At 41.9% G+C, this 17,564-nt stretch overlaps 1 protein-coding gene across 1 annotated transcript in view; it reads right to left on the reverse strand.

Annotated features, from left to right (window-relative positions):
* The window catches only part of LOC109904820 (neurobeachin), a 335,275-nt gene that overhangs the window by 124,023 nt on the left and 193,688 nt on the right, over positions 1-17,564 (reverse strand). The window contains exons 43-44 of the mRNA XM_031791425.1: positions 15,954-16,100; positions 909-1,045 (exon numbers count right to left, since the gene is read on the reverse strand). Of these exons, the coding sequence (XP_031647285.1) occupies positions 909-1,045; positions 15,954-16,100 (284 nt within the window). The remainder of the gene's footprint in view (positions 1-908; positions 1,046-15,953; positions 16,101-17,564) is intronic.

Raw genomic sequence — 17,564 nt, forward strand, 5'->3', positions numbered from 1 at the left:
ATAAAAACGAGCTATGTAATATTTGTGTCCCAATCATGATTAATGAAATGTATAACTTGTATTTTTTTAAATCACATACAGGCCATATTTATTATCGGCACCATACATTGGTATTTTATAGGCCTAGTGTTTAACCCATTTTACATTACGCAAATATAGTTTGTCATATCTCTATTAGTTCCGGCTAAAGGCCTATCCTACATATTGTATCTATCGGGTTGTCTATGTTATAATAATAGGCTGTCTAATTAAACGCTTTTTATCGGCTTAAGGCTGTTGGGGAAAACATGTATGAGAGGTACGGTTGGGGTTAGACATTAGGACTATATTTCTAATATACAGTCCACACGAAGACTGCGCAAAACCAGGTGTTTTGAACCCGTAGTTGTGCAAATGTCGAGGTTACAACGTTAGGGTTAGCCTAATAGTGCAACTGTTATCCCATGTCCATACACAGTCGCCATATTTATAAACAAGGATAATGTTGGTCTAAAATCGAACCGATATCGTAGGCTCTAGTTCGATGACATAGGTTTACAGGTTTTGAGGGGATCCGAATATCAATAAATTTGTAAAATATTGTAGGCCAGGTTCTCTGCAGGTGGAGCCTCGCGCGCGTGTAAGACTAGGCAGGCTTAAGGCTCGTCTACATTCTGGGAATCAAAATGGCACACGGTTCCAATTAGATCACATTTTCTAAAATGTTCCACAATCTCCTAATGTTTGAATTGTTGCACATGTGTGAACCTGGATATATATTTTTTTACATCTCTAAATCCCAATTTGTGTCTTGTATGCGGGCCCAGCCTAAACATGAACATGAATCAGTAAAGTGAACTTGAATGTGAACAAAAGCTTGTGGGGTAATCGCATATCAAACAGAAAGGGAACGTGGCGGTTGGACTTACCGTGGAGTCAAGTAGTTTGAAGGAGGGGTCATCCTCGTCCACTTCGAAATATATCTCGGTCGTCGTGATGGAGAGCGTCCCTCGTGCCACTATTACCGGGGCCACGAGCTGGGCCGGGGTGCTGAGGACCACTGGGCCTATAATGTGTAATACACGGTGCATCAGATGTAAGGACAAACAATGTATGGTCTTTAACAATTCCTAACAAATAATTTGATTTCTTTGATAGTGAATTATTATCAAATTTGAGTCTACTTCGATTTAGTCAGAGAAGATATTGAGACGATGTAATGTATAGGATGCAAATTCTACAATTTCTTCTTAATTTGGGCACATTCTTAATTATCATGGTAACAGATTTTCATTCAGAGTCATTATTTTTGATGCAAACTCGAATTATTCGTTTAGGTTAAATACAGGACAAGGCTCCATTATGGGTTGCACTCTGGAGGGTATAACATAGGTTACTTTGAACCAAATCGCTATTCGGCCTATTCAACAAGCATTTAGGCCTATATCCATTATAGGCTTTCAAAACTATATGACGCTAATTTACATAAGTAATAACCATTTTAACTAAAGGCGCGTGCGGTGCAATAGGGCCAGCAGTGTCATATGGCCTATCAGAACTAAACCAGAGATGGAGGAGCGCTTGCCAATATGATGACTGGTCACTTATATGGTATTATTATTCATATTTGCCCACTAATATTTTTCATGACAATTATTTCAGTTACAATAACGACACTGGGGCCACTAAATGAGAGATACAACACCACGCCAAACTACTGTTACAATATGCATAGCATCCTAAACTAATCACATGCTTTTGAAAAACCTTTGAGGGAAAATGAAAGCGCATATATTTGTGCTGACAATATCCGTTTAGTATTTATTTACGATGGCATTTTGACCCCTAACCAGCAGACGGGATCACATGCAATCTCTGTTTCCACCCGTCTTCCTCCGCATCTCCATCTCTCCTCCTGTCTTCTCCTCTCCCTCCATCCTCCATGTTCTATTTGGATCAGTATCGCTGAGGCGCGCGGCTCCAGTGATTTGTCTCGAGCTCAAATGAAAGCTTTTGAAATTGGGATATTTATCGATCGCGTGAACTCCAAAGAGCCACTTTAATGTCTCATCAATCTTAATATTGTGGTCCTCAACCAATTATGCCCGATACTGTTGCGAGATTACAAGTGGATTTTGGTTTCAATTCCCCGGGCTCTCTTTCATTGTGCTAACAGAGCGCTCAGGAATAGTGGAATCGGCTTTCCTACTCTTTCTCTCTGCCTGCCCTAGCTGCCTGTAATAGATTCTGCCTGTATTAAACTGATCTTATCTGATTACACTATCACCGTTTAGCATGTGCTTTACAAACTGTAATAAACATGCAATATCCCGGGTCTAATGACGTTGCAGTTGTAGGCTATCGTAGGCCTATGGAAACATATAGCCCTAATATGCCCCACAACATATGAATGAATAGTTAATACACAATGCACTGACATATAATGTATAACCTATAATAAATACCTACATGTACATATAATGTCAAATTATACAAAAGGCTATAATTACTGCGATATGCTCACAGAATAGAAAGCAATGCTTTTGCAAAAGAAACGAAACGTGATCAAAATATAAATTATTATTCTAATACTCATATATTTATCATTGTCATGACCATTTATTAGCCTATGTAATTATCTTGTAATGTCACTTGTTCTTAATGTTGTTTCCACATTTAGACACATATTAAACCCGCCCCATGTTAGACTACATTTGAATAGAGAATTCGGCCGACGTCTCAGTAAACGGACAGATATTGTTTTACAGTCGATGCTGTTGCAAGAGATTCTCATCAATCTGAAGGGTTTGTCTTTATGCAACATAAACTCTCTATTCCAAGACCTCTAGTCTACTCCCCCTCAGAGAGAAAGAGAATAATAAGACGTTGGCGGGTACGAGAACCATTGTGTTGTGGCCTAAAGGGACTCTGGTACAGAGAGAGACAATACAGCCTTAATCCACTGGATCCACCGCGCTACAGGGACGGGATTAAGCTGTAATCCCTCTAGGGATACTCCATAATTCGGAGTTAGTATTAAAACGTTTACACAACAATAATTATAAATGATACAGGTTTCCATATGCCAAAATGACTGGATTCCGTTAATACGTGAGCTATAACGCTATATCTTTGAAACGGTTTTCTTCGAATTTCCTTTAGAAAAAGTTATAGGTGTAATAATAATAATATTATTATATTATATATTAACACACACACACACACACCCAGTCCTTTTACGCAGATGGTCTAAAAAATAATATTTCTGAAACATTTAAATTGTACACGGGGCAAATCATTAAATTTCTAGCAAAAATAATTCCAGTTATAATATTCCATTACATAGTCCTAGTTTCTTGGTGTTATAGTTTTATTTTGTCTGTACTCTAGTCTTGAATGTCTACGGGGCTGGTAAACTGTTAAACAGTCTGGTCTGATGAAGACAGTCACAGTGATGTCACTGCTGCACTGCTACACAAGGCATTCTGGGTAGTGTCATAATTAAAACAGATAATTCTCCCAAAATCCCGAATGCCCAACATGCCTCTCAAAGGCTTGAATAAGTCTAAGATGTACCTTTATAGGGCACTCTTTTTTTTACCAGGACGCATAGGCCATTAGGATGCCATTAGGGAATCAGCCTAAAACAGTTCCATTTATTGTCATATATGCAAGAAAGATTATAGTAGTAATTTCCTAAACATGTAATGTAGTCAGTAATATTATATGTAATTCAAAACATCCTGAGCAGTGCACTTTTTTATGCGGTTATGTCTAAGTATTTATGACAATATTATCTTGCACTCATAAGGCTAATTATTACCCATGTAAGGGCTAAAATGATGCCAGAGAGCGAGAGAGAGACAGAGAGCTACAGAGACAGAGAGATATGATAATGGTGCACTCCACTTGTTAGGTCATGATAATGTCTCCTTGAGAGAGTACAGCCTGTCTTTGACTCGTCCATTCAAAGGTCTGTCAGTTAAGATCATTAATATCTCAAGCAAAACAGTAAACAGCCACTATCAAAACACCTCCTCTCCTCTCCTCTCCTCTCCTCTCCTCTCCTCTCCTCTCCTCTCCTCTCCTCTCCTCTCCTCTCCTCTCCTCTCCTCTCCTCTCCTCTCCTCTCCTCTCCTCTCCTCTCCTCTCCTCTCCTCTCCTCTCCTCTCCTCTCCTCTCCTCTCCTCTCCTCTCCTCTCCTCTCCTCTCGAGTTGGGTTACAGATGAGTAGACAAAAGGAGAGTGTTGATGCCAGTGAGAGCAGACGGTGTTGCCAGTGTTCAGGGGGAGTGAAACTAATCATGGGTTTGGTAACCACAGGGCAGGCCCCGCCCGGCCCCATAGCTAGCTGGGCCCAGGGTAAGCCACGCCCCCTCTGGCAGCAGACACTGACCTGATGGTTGGTTGGCAGGAGGAGAGAGAGAGAGAGAGAGAGAGAGAGAGAGGAGGAAGAGGAGGAGAGAGAAAGAGATATGGGGAGAGACAGAGTGAGAGGGCAAGAGAGAGAAAGATAAAGAAAGAGGAGGAGGAGAAAGGCTGTCAACACACAGGGAGGATCTCCCACTTAGACTGCTCAGGGCAGAGAGAGATAGAGTATAGATATAGAGCACACAGACTGTAGCATATAGAGTACATAGACAGAACACTACAGAATGTCCAGCACTTCTGAATTGTCAGTCTGAGATAGCTAGGGCTCCCCTGTTGGTCAGAATGTGAACATACCTTTAACTTTACCATGATGCAATATTTGAAAAAAATGTAAATGTTTTTGAAGAGTTTTTGAATGTTCCAAAAATAAATGTTTTGACCAACATTTTTAATAAGGTTGGAATTGATAATATGTTCTAAATGATGTACATATAAAGAAAGTATCCATTTAGAATTTTCTGTACTCGTAACTGGTCCAGCTGATTTTGGATGGTGTTTCGTTATAGCTATTTTTGTTTCTTTTGCCATTTTAATTGAAAACAATCACACTAAGGTACTTCATTTTTACCCAGAAATGATTTGATATTGAGATAAAAATAGCTGCATTGGACTTTTAAAGGGCAGTACATTTTCATTAAATAAACACAGAGTGATTTATTAGACATACAGCAATGATTTTAAAATACAATTACAAAGACTGCATCGGGGCTTTAAGGACAATACCGCTCACAGCCACTACTTAAAAGCCTGATTGTACCTCTTGAGATTCTGGACAGAAGCTAGTCATTGCAGGTCTCTAAAGCTACCCCCACATACATAGCAACACTATAGATACAATAGTCTGCAATTCGAATTCTCTTTGTCAGAATGCCAACATACCAGTAAACTATGATATTTTAAAATAAACAGCATCTATAGTATATCATATTTTCTTTATTATTTTATCAACTGTTTTAGGATGAAATGTTCTCCTCAGAAAAAAACTGTTTTTTGTTGTTGTCTGTGAGCTTGACAGGGGAGGCACAGCAACCAGATTCTCTCTCCCTCAGTCCATTTGCTGCTTTATAATCCTTGTGATTGGAACATAGTAAACGTTTCAGGAATTTATGATGGCTGCCAGGATCCACTATTGTATTCCAGTAAAACGCTTGCATCAGGCATAAAACCACCACAGCGCTTGCTGCTCTTATTTCATGCACCAGTTGTTTGCAGCGTTCAGGCAGTGTATCGGACTGTTGAACAGCTCCTCTTGATCTATTTTCACAACCAGACTGAACTCTGGATTACTATACCTTGTGAGGCTGAGGCAATTATACCTAAAGCATCAGAAAGCACAGTTCTGACTGGAGAGTTTGGCCCACAGAGCTGGAGCCTGGTGCCATATAACCAGGAGGTGGGTTGGAGAACATTATGACAACACTGTGAGAACACTATGAGAACCCTAAAACACTATAAGGGGGTTTGGATAACTCTATTGTTAGCAGAGACATTCCTGACTGGGCAGAGTCAGACCAATAAGGTATTTAAATAACCTAAGCTACTAGGCAGAAATAACCGTCAAATGTTTTAATGAAGACAATAAATATTACAGTTATGATTATAACTACTGTTCCCTGTAGGAGGAAACCTGCAGCAACATCGAAACTGTGTACTTGCGCGCTGTCACAGCAACCCGAGGCTCAAACCTACAGGAAACAGTGGTAACCCTGATAATGTACACTTTACACACTGCTGCAGCCCAAGGCTCAAACATGCAGGGAAATGTGGTAACTCGGACAAATGCACAACCTGCGCGGTGCCTAACACCAACTGCCGGACCCAGCCATAAGAACACTATGAGCCACACTAGGAGCAGGTAGAAGGTATTTGGGGAACCCCAACACACTGCAGCACAGATATCACCAATCGTGATATCTAAAACAATTGGATACCACGAAATTGGGGACGGGGTAAATTAAAAAATAAAGTAGTTAGCTTTTAGCAAACACAAAAAGAACCCACAATTGCAACATCTAGGGGAACGAGCACTCTCTACCCACTAACAGACACCTAAGTTGGCGCTGAATCTCGTGGTCTTTATGTGCTTGAAAAGCAAATTGCGTGACACGTTCTGCATTCAGGCGAGCTTTAGAGCCCTGGTATTCTAGCCAGGAAGGCGGGGCTTCTGAGGGCGGGCTCGGCATTCAGTTTCCTTCGGGTTAATATGATTGGTTGTTGACTCCCCAAGTATGTTATACCGAGTGACTGACTGAAAGGGAACTAAGGTTTAACAACTGTCCAGGACTGGACGGGAGGTTCAATAGCTGCATTATTAACCACACGACTGCTTTACCTCTACATCCATCCAGTCTGTACTGCTTTACCTCTACATCCATCCAGTCTGTACTGCTTTACCTCTACATCCATCCAGTCTGTACTGCTTTACCTCTACATCCATCCAGTCTGTACTGCTTTACCTCTACATCCATCCAGTCTGTACTGCTTTATCTCTACATCCATCCAGTCTGTACTGCTTTACCTCTACATCCTTCCAGTCTGTACTGCTCTACCTCTACATCCATCCAGTCTGTACTGCTCTACCACTACATCCATCCAGTCTGTACTGCTCTACCCCTACACCCATCCAGTCTGTACTGCTCTACCTCTACATCCATCCAGTCTGTACTGCTCTACCCCTACACCCATCCAGTCTGTACTGCTCTACATCTACATCCATCCAGTCTGTACTGCTCTACCTCTACATCCATCTAGTCTGTACTGCTCTACCTCTACACCCATCCAGTCTGTACTGCTCTACCTCTACACCCATCCAGTCTGTACTGCTCTACCTCTACATCCATCTAGTCTGTACTGCTCTACCTCTATATCCATCTAGTCTGTACTGCTCTACCTCTATATCCATCTAGTCTGTACTGCTCTACCTCTACACCCATCCAGTCTGTACTGCTCTACCTCTACACCCATCCAGTCTGTACTGCTCTACCTCTACATCCATCTAGTCTGTACTGCTCTACCTCTACATCCATCTAGTCTGTACTGCTCTACCTCTATATCCATCTAGTCTGTACTGCTCTACCTCTATATCCATCTAGTCTGTACTGCTCTACCTCTACACCCATCCAGTCTGTACTGCTCTACCTCTACACCCATCCAGTCTGTACTGCTCTACCTCTACATCCATCTAGTCTGTACTACTCTACCTCTATATCCATCTAGTCTGTACTGCTCTACCTCTACACCCATCTAGTCTGTACTGCTCTACCTCTACACCCATCCAGTCTGTACTGCTCTACCTCTACACCCATCCAGTCTGTACTGCTCTACCTCTATATCCATCTAGTCTGTACTGCTCTACCTCTACACCCATCTAGTCTGTACTGCTCTACCTCTACACCCATCCAGTCTGTACTGCTCTACCTCTACACCCATCCAGTCTGTACATCTCAGGACCTGATAGAACAGTGTGGCTCAGTTGGTAGATGAGGATGCTTGCAATGCAACGATTGTGAGTTTGATTCCTGCTGGGGCCACTCATTTAAACATGTATGCACACACTATGGATAAAAGTGTCTGCTTAATTGCATTTATTAATATTATATTACATGTTTCACTGTAGCCCTGCCAGCTGTATGAACTCTCCTGCCTGCCTGGCACAGTTCAGATAAAAACTCCAAGACTCCAAGATAAAATTCATTTTAAATGTCATTATTTAAACATGCAATTTATTTTCTGGACATTCAGACATCATGTCATGGAACAGCTCTTATTAACAGACCCTTTCGTCTGCATGGGTGTGTCCTAAATGACACCCTTTTCCTATATAATGCACACTTTTGACCAGATTCCTATGGACCCTGGTTAAAAGTAGTGCACCATAAAAAGGAATAGGGTGCCATTTGGGGTGTAGTCCATGACTCAGTGTTCTAATGAAAATAAAATGTATAGATAACAAACAACCATCTCATATGTTATAATGAGTAATTGTGATTTGTTTATTTCAATATTTATTTCTACTGAGGAGGTTGATTCAAGTAATTTTCATTCATTCTTTTGTTTTCATAGTTTCTCTGTCTGTTATAATCAGTAAGATCATAGAGTTAATGTGGGTTAATAGTTCAGTTTGTCAGGTTAGGTAAATGTTAGTTTAGCCACTGATTGTCTGGGCCATTTAGAAGGGGAATGGTGACATACAGTGCCTTCGGAAAGTATTCAGACCCCTTGACTTTTTCCAAATTTTGTTACATTACAGCCTTACTCTAAAATTTATTAAATATATGTTTTTCCTCAGCAATCTACACACAGTACCTCATAATGACAAAGTGAAAACAGGTTGTTAGAATTTTTGCAAATGTATTAAAAATAGAAAACAGAAACACCTTATTTACATAAGTATTCAGACCTTTTGCTATGAGACTCAAAGTTGAGCTCAGGTGCATCCTGTTTCCATTGATCTCCTTGAGATGTTTCTACAACATTATTGGAGTCCACCTGTGGTAAATTCAATTGATTGGACATGATTTGGAAAGGCACACACCTGTTTATTTATACAACGGGTAGGTCTAATCCTGAATGTTGATTGGTTAAAACCGCATTCCAGCCGGTGTCTATTCCACAAACTGCCACCGGCTAAATCTATGACGTTAAAATACCTATTTACTCTCTTCCATCTGACTGCGCTATCCACTGTCTCATCAGCCCAGCCAGGCAACTTATAAACTTGATCTCCACTTTAGCATCTAGACATTATCTCACATTTCTTTTAGACTAACATTTCGTTTTCAACAGCTGAGATCTGTATAAACCTTGCTGTCCGCCTCTCCAACATTTACAACATTGTTTAGATATTCAAATTCGATGTCCTGCTGTCCGGGACAAGAAAGACTGGCAGGCAGCGTGTCTTAGCCAGTCGAAATACATATATACAAAAAAATGTCAATTGAAAAAAGGTTAAATAAAACGTAGCTAATTTGCAGTCTTTCCAGCTTCAGTTTGAAGCGATCGTGTTACTGTAGCTGTGTTGCTGGCTAGCTCCTCTGAACAAGTGTCAACAGTGAGCACATTTTCTATGCCAGGTGAAATCGCGCCTCATTACCTCATTGTTATGGATGTATCCAAATAAATGTTACTAGAAAACAGCTTAAACAAATGCAAATGCAGCTACTTTTCTGTTATTCTGACTGCACTTATTGACGTGACTGTAAGTTGGCAGTAGTTGGCTAGGTAGCAGGCAAGGGATAAGAATGTTGCCAGCCATTATAGCAATGGAACAAACGACTGGGTCGGGTCTCTAGCAACCCTAGATGTGTGTCAGGACTATACCTTGTGGAAGTATGAATAAATGAATAAAAATCTAGTTTTTAATCAAAATAAGTAAATTATTATTTGAATATGTTGGTAACCCGTTCTTTAAAAGTGATAATGCTCTTGAAGCCGGTGTTTGGAGGATATATTGGCACGGTTTGCTGGCCCTCGACTTCATCTAGGCCCTAACAACTCCGTGCCAATATATCCTCCAAACACCGGCTTCTCGGGCATTATCACTTAAATAAGGTCCCACAGTTGATAGGGCATATCGGAGCAAAAACCAAGCCATGAGGTCGAAGGAATTGTCCATAGAGCTCCGAGACAGGATTGTGTCAAGGGCCAGATCTGGGGTAGGGTACCAAAACATTTCTGCAGCATTCAAGGTCCCCAAGAACACAGTGGCCTCCATCATTCTTAAATGGAAAAAGTTTGGAACCACCAAGACTCTTCCTTGAGCTGGCCGCACGGCCAAACAGAGCAATGGGGGAGAAGGACCTTAGTCAGGGAGGTGACCAAGAATCTGATGGTCACTGGCAGAGCTCTAGAGATCCTCTGTGGAGATGGGAGAACCTTCCAGAAGGACAACCATCTCTGCAGCACTCTACCAATCAGGCCTTTATGGTAGAGTGGCCAGACAGAAGCCACTCTTCAGTAAAAGGCACATGACAGCCCACTTGGAGTTTGCTAAAAGGCACCTAAAGACTTTCAGACCATGAGAAACAACATTCTTTGTTCTGATGAAACCAAGATTGAACTCTTTGGCCTGAAAGCCAAGCATCACGTCTGGAGGAAACCTGGCACCATGCCTACAGTGAAGCATGTTGGTGGCAGCATCATGCTGTGGGGATGTTTTTTTATATACCTGATCGAAGACCTGAGAATAGCTGTGCAGCAATGCTCCCCATCTCCCCATCCCGTATATACAGTGCCTTGCGAAAGTATTCGGCCCCCTTGAACTTTGCGACCTTTTGCCACATTTCAGGCTTCAAACATAAAGATATAAAACTGTATTTTTTTGTGAAGAATCAACAACAAGTGGGACACAATCATGAAGTGGAACGACATTTATTGGATATTTCAAACTTTTTTAACAAATCACAAACTGAAAAATTGGGCGTGCAAAATTATTCAGCCCCTTTACTTTCAGTGCAGCAAACTCTCTCCAGAAGTTCAGTGAGGATCTCTGAATGATCCAATGTTAACCTAAATGACTAATGATGATAAATACAATCCACCTGTGTGTAATCATGTCTCCGTATAAATGCACCTGCACTGTGATAGTCTCAGAGGTCCGTTAAAAGCGCAGAGAGCATCATGAAGAACAAGGAACACACCAGGCAGGTCCGAGATACTGTTGTGAAGAAGTTTAAAGCCGGATTTGGATACAAAAAGATTTCCCAAGCTTTAAACATCCCAAGGAGCACTGTGCAAGCGATAATATTGAAATGGAAGGAGTATCAGACCACTGCAAATCTACCAAGACCTGGCCGTCCCTCTAAACTTTCAGCTCATACAAGGAGAAGACTGATCAGAGATGCAGCCAAGAGGCCCATGATCACTCTGGATGAACTGCAGAGATCTACAGCTGAGGTGGGAGACTCTGTCCATAGGACAACAATCAGTCGTATATTGCACAAATCTGGCCTTTATGGAAGAGTGGCAAGAAGAAAGCCATTTCTTAAAGATATCCATAAAAAGTGTCGTTTAAAGTTTGCCACAAGCCACCTGGGAGACACACCAAACATGTGGAAGAAGGTGCTCTGGTCAGATGAAACCAAAATGGAACTTTTTGGCAACAATGCAAAACGTTATGTATGGCGTAAAAGCAACACAGCCCATCACCCTGAACACACCATCCCCACTGTCAAACATGGTGGTGGCAGCATCATGGTTTGGGCCTGCTTTTCTTCAGCAGGGACAGGGAAGATGGTTCAAATTGATGGAAAGATGGATGGAGCCAAATACAGGACCATTCTGGAAGAAAACCTGATGGAGTCTGCAAAAGACCTGAGACTGGGACGGAGATTTGTCTTCCAACAAGACAATGATCCAAAACATAAAGCAAAATCTACAATGGAATGGTTAAAAAATAAACATATCCAGGTGTTAGAATGACCAAGTCAAAGTCCAGACCTGAATCCAATCGAGAATCTGTGGAAAGAACTGAAAACTGCTGTTCACAAATGCTCTCCATCCAACCTCACTGAGCTCGAGCTGTTTTGCAAGGAGGAATGGGAAAAAATGTCAGTCTCTCGATGTGCAAAACTGATAGAAACATACCCCAAGCGACTTACAGCTGTAATCGCAGCAAAAGGTGGCGCTACAAAGTATTACCTTAAGGGGGCTGAATAATTTTGCACGCCCAATTTTTCAGTTTTTGATTTGTTAAAAAAGTTTGAAATATCCAATAAATGTCGTTCCACTTCATGATTGTGTCCCACTTGTTGTTGATTCTTCACAAAAAAATACAGTTTTATATCTTTATGTTTGAAGCCTGAAATGTGGCAAAAGGTCGCAAAGTTCAAGGGGGCCGAATAATTTCGCAAGGCACTGTATATTTATTTACATCTTTTTTCACATATCTTTTATATGTTTCTTTTCCAAAAACTCAACTTCAAAACACTCTCCTGCAACCCGCCTCACAATAGAAGCTAGCCAGAAGCTAACCAGAAGCTAGCCAATTCACTGGCTAACGTTAGTTTTCAGCTAACCACGGTTGATGGTTATCAGCTATCCTTTAGCTCGAAAAGCTATCGGCAGTTTTGTACAACGCGACCGGACCTATTTTTCTCTCCATATCCCCTCATTTCAACCGAAAGCTCTGGACATTTACACCTGGATCTCGCAGCTAGCTCGCTGCTATCCGTGTGACTATTGGCTTACGACGATCCCGGAGCAAACATCAATTATTCCGGAGCTAGCCAGCTGGAGAGTTTCATCAGCCACTCCTGGGCTACAATCACTTATCCGGACCAGTTTTATTGCCGACGCGGAGCCCCACCGGGCCTTCACGACTGGACTACCGACGTTATCTGCCCGAGGGAATTATCCAACTGGCCCCTCTGTCGCGACGTTACCTGAACGCCCATCTGAGTCCATCTAATCGTTAGCTGTCTTATCGGCTGCTATCTGAATAGATCTATCGGAAAAATTTTCTTGTGTCACTATAACTAGATCTATTTTGCCAATTGGATTGATCCCCTCTACCACACGGAACCCCACTAATCTACCGACGGAAACACACGAGGTGGCTAAAAACAGACCTCCATCCTATGCTAGCTTGCTACCGATGGCCCGGCCTAGCTGTCTGAATCGCCGTTACCCCAACCAACCTCACTACTCACTGGACCCTTATGATCACTTGACTAAGCATGCCTCTCCTTAAATATGCCTTGTCCATTGCTGTTCTAATGAGTGTTTATTGGCTTAATTCACTGTAGCGCCTCTAGCCCTGCTCATTATACCTTATCCAACCTTTCAGTTCCACCACCCACACATGCGATGACATCACCTGGTTTCAATTGTGTTTCTAGAGACAATATCTCTCTCATCATCATTCAATACTTAGGTTTCCCTCCACTGTATTCACATCCTACCATACCTTTGTTTGTACATTATACCTTGAAGCTATTTTATCGCCCCCAGAAACCTCCTTTTACTCTCTGTTCCAGACGTTCTAGACAACCAATTCTCATAGCTTTTAGCCGTACCCTTATCCTTCTCTGGTGATGTAGAGGTGAATCCAGGCCCTGCAGTGCCTAGCTCCACTCCTATTCCCCAGGCGCTCTCTTTTGATGACTTCTGTAACCGTAATAGCCTTGGTTTCATGCATGTCAACATTAGAAGCCTCCTCCCTAAGTTTGTTTTATTCACTGCTTTAGCACACTCTGGCAACCCGGATGTTCTAGCTGTGTCTGAATCCTGGCTTAGGAAGACCACCAAAAATTCTGAAATCTTCATCCCTAACTACAACATTTTCAGACCTTTCTAAGGTCTTCGAAAGCCAAGTCAACAAACAGATTAACGACCATTTAGAATCCCACCATACCTTCTCCGCTATGCAATCTGGTTTCAGAGCTGGTCATGAGTGCACTTCAGCCACGCTCAAGGTCCTAAACGATATCTTAACCGCCATCAATAAGAAACAATACTGTGCAGCCGTATTCATTGATCTGGCCAAGGCTTTCGACTCTGTCAATCACCACATCCTCATCGGCAGACTAGATAGCCTTGGTTTCTCAAATGATTGCCTCGCCTGGTTCACCAGTTACTTCTCTGATAGAGTTCAGTGTGTCAAATCGGCCTGTTGTCCGGGCCTCTGACAGTCTCTATGGGGGTGCCTCAGGGTTAAATTCTTGGACTGACTCTCTTCTCTGTATACAGCAATGATGTCTCTCTTGCTGCTGGTGAGTCTCTGATCCACCTCTACGCAGACGACACCATTCTGTATACTTCTGGCCCTTCTTTGGACACTGTGTTAACAACCCTCCAGACGAGCTTCAATGCCATACAACTCTCTTTCCGTGGCCTCCAATTGCTCTTAAATACAAGTAAAACTAAATGCATGCTCTTCAACCGATCGCTGCCTGCACCTGCCCGCCCGTCCAACATCACTACTCTGGGTGGTTCTGACTTAGAATATGTGGACAACTACAAATACCTAGGTGTCTGGTTAGACTGTAAACTCTCCTTCCAGACTCACAATCCGTTTTGTCACCAAAGCCCCATATACTACCCACCACTGCGACCTGTACGCTCTTGTTGTCTGGCCCTCACTTCATACTTGTCGCCAAACCCACTGGCTCCAGGTCATCTACAAGACCCTGCTAGGAAAGGTCTCCCCTTATCTCAGCTCGCTGGTCACCATAGCAGCACCTACCTATAGCACGTGCTCCAGCAGGTATATCTCTCTGGTCACCCCCAAAACCAATTCTTCTTTTGGCCGCCTCTCTTTCCAGTTCTCTGCTGTCAATGATTGGAACGAACTACAAAAATCTCTGAAACTGGAAACACTTATCTCCCTCACTAGCTTTAAGTACCAGCTGTCAGAGCAGCTCACAGATTACTACAAATGTACATAGCCCATCTATAATTTAGCCCAAACAACTACCTCTCCCCCTACTGTATTTATTTATTTTGCTCCTTTGCACCCCATTATTTCTATCTCTACTTTCCACATTCTTCCACTGCAAATCTACCATTCCAGTGTTTTACTTGCTATTTTGTATTTACTTCGCCACCATGGCCTTTTTTTGCCTTTACCTCCCTTATCTCACCTCATTTGCTCACATTGTATATAGACTTATTTTTCTACTGTATTATTGACTGTTTGTTTTACTCCATGTGTAACTCTGTGTCGTTGTATGTGTCGAACTGCTTTGCTTTATCTTGGCCAGGTCGCAATTGTAAATGAGAACTTGTTCTCAACTTGCCTACCTGGTTAAATAAAGGGGAAATAAAAATAAATAATAAAAATTTAAAATCTAACCTGACAGAGCTTGAGAGGATCTGCAGAGAAGAATGGGAGAAATACAGGTGTGCCAAGTTGATAGCGTCATACCCAAGAAGACTCAAGGCTGTAATCGCTGCCAAAGGTGCTTCAACAAAGTACTAAGTAAAGGGTCTGAATACTTATGTAAATGTGATGTTTCCATTTTTTATAAATGAGCAAAAATGACTTAAAACCTGTTTTCGCTTTGTCATTATGGGGGTATTGTGTGTAGATTGATGAGGGGACAAAATAAAATTTAATCCATTTTAGAATAAGGCTGTAAGTTAAGTCTGAATTAAGTCTGAATACTTTCCAAATGCACTGTAGGGTGCATTCCAAATGGCACCCTATTGCACTACTTTTGACCAAAGTACTATGTGCCCTAGTCAAAAGTAGTGCACTAACTAAATAATAGGGTGCCATTTGATACGCAGTCATGTTCAGATTGATCATCCTTCCGGAATCACTATAGTTGAATTAACTTGGACTGAGATGACTGACTGACCTCTGGAGACAAACAGGCGAGGAAGGAACGGCGCTGGAGAACCAAAACAACACAGAACGGTTTGTTTCACACACACACTATCACACAGGAACTACATTTTCACCTGAACACCTTGGAAACACTGCCCAGATCCACTTACACTGCCAAACACATAAACCATGACCCAAACATAGGATAAAGATGTGCGTGTTTGTGTGTGTATATGTGTGTGTGTGTGTGTGCGTGTTTGTGTATGCGTCTCACCAGCCAGGTTGTCCATCTCTTTCTCCTGCAGCAGACTGGCAGTGTCATCGTCTCCATCCAACATCAGGTCCGTCTCTGGACTCTGATTGGCTACTGTCTGGCTGTGGAACCCCTTCTTCGACTTGACCAACTCATCCTCCTTGCTGCCTGGAGGGGGATTGGGGAGGGGCAGAAAGACAAAACAGTAGGAACAGTCAGTCAGAGAACAGTCAGAACAGAGGGTGGCGAGAGAGGAATAGTCAGAAAAATCTGAAAACAGTCAGAACAGTCAGACAACAGCCAGACAGAACAGTCATACAGCCAGAGAACAGTCAGACAGAACAGCCAGGAAACATTCAGACAGCTAAACATCTCAACCCTGAACCCTAAAGAGCAGATTCAAATCAGTGTGGAAAGATAAAGAGATTAAAAATGCTTTCAAGTGTCACATCAGTGGAGCCAAAGGGGAATCTGGTTTTGATAGTTTTCTAAAACGCATACCATAACATCCGGCAAGCTACAAAAGTCTGGATTATCCAGTACCCACAATCTCTACATAAAACGTCCAATGATGACTGACTTGGAGTAAAAAGAAGTGTACTGTAGTATTTCATAACTATTGACATCAGAACCCACAGTGAACATATGAACACATTTAATACATTTCCATCTAAACTGATAGGCTGTTTCAGCGTTTGTTATCAGACAAGATAAACTATGAAACACTGTTTTCTCTATAGAAAGCGGCAACAGAGTGCTGAGAATATATCTCCTGCTCAGAGTCTTTTGGAACTGTATCTATCGGCTGCTGCTGCTTTCAGAGCTCAGACAGAACCACACTGAACAAAGAGATCCATTAAGAGACTGGTAACACCACCACATCTCATCATACGGCCATACAGGAACAGTCTAGTGGAACAGGACCATCCCTCTACAGGCTGTGTCCCACCTTAAAGTTCACCCACACTATACAGTACATACAGACTATACAGTACATACAGACCATACAGTACATACAGACTATACAGTACATACAGACTATACAGTACATACAGACTATACAGTACATACAGACTATACAGTACATACAGTACATACAGACTATACAGTACATACAGACTATACAGTACATACAGTACATACAGACTATACAGTACATACAGACTATACAGTACATACAGACCATACAGTACATACAGACTATACAGTTCACCCACACTATACAGTACATACAGACTATACAGTACATCCACACCATACAGTACATCCAGACTATACAGTACATACAGACTATACAGTACATACACACTATACAGTTCACCCACACTATACAGTACATACACACTATACAGTACATCCACACCATACAGTACATACAGACTATACAGTACATACAGACTATACAGTACATAGACTATACAGTACATCCACACCATACAGTACATACAGACTACACAGTACATCCACACCATACAGTACATCCACACCATATAGTACCTACAGACTATACAGTACATCCACACCATACAGTACATACAGACTATACAGTACATCCACACCATACAGTACCTACAGACTATACAGTACATAGACTATACAGTACATAGACTATACAGTACATCCACACCATAC

This window comes from Oncorhynchus kisutch, linkage group LG15 (assembly GCF_002021735.2).
Source record: "Oncorhynchus kisutch isolate 150728-3 linkage group LG15, Okis_V2, whole genome shotgun sequence".
Classification (NCBI taxonomy): domain Eukaryota; kingdom Metazoa; phylum Chordata; class Actinopteri; order Salmoniformes; family Salmonidae; genus Oncorhynchus; species Oncorhynchus kisutch.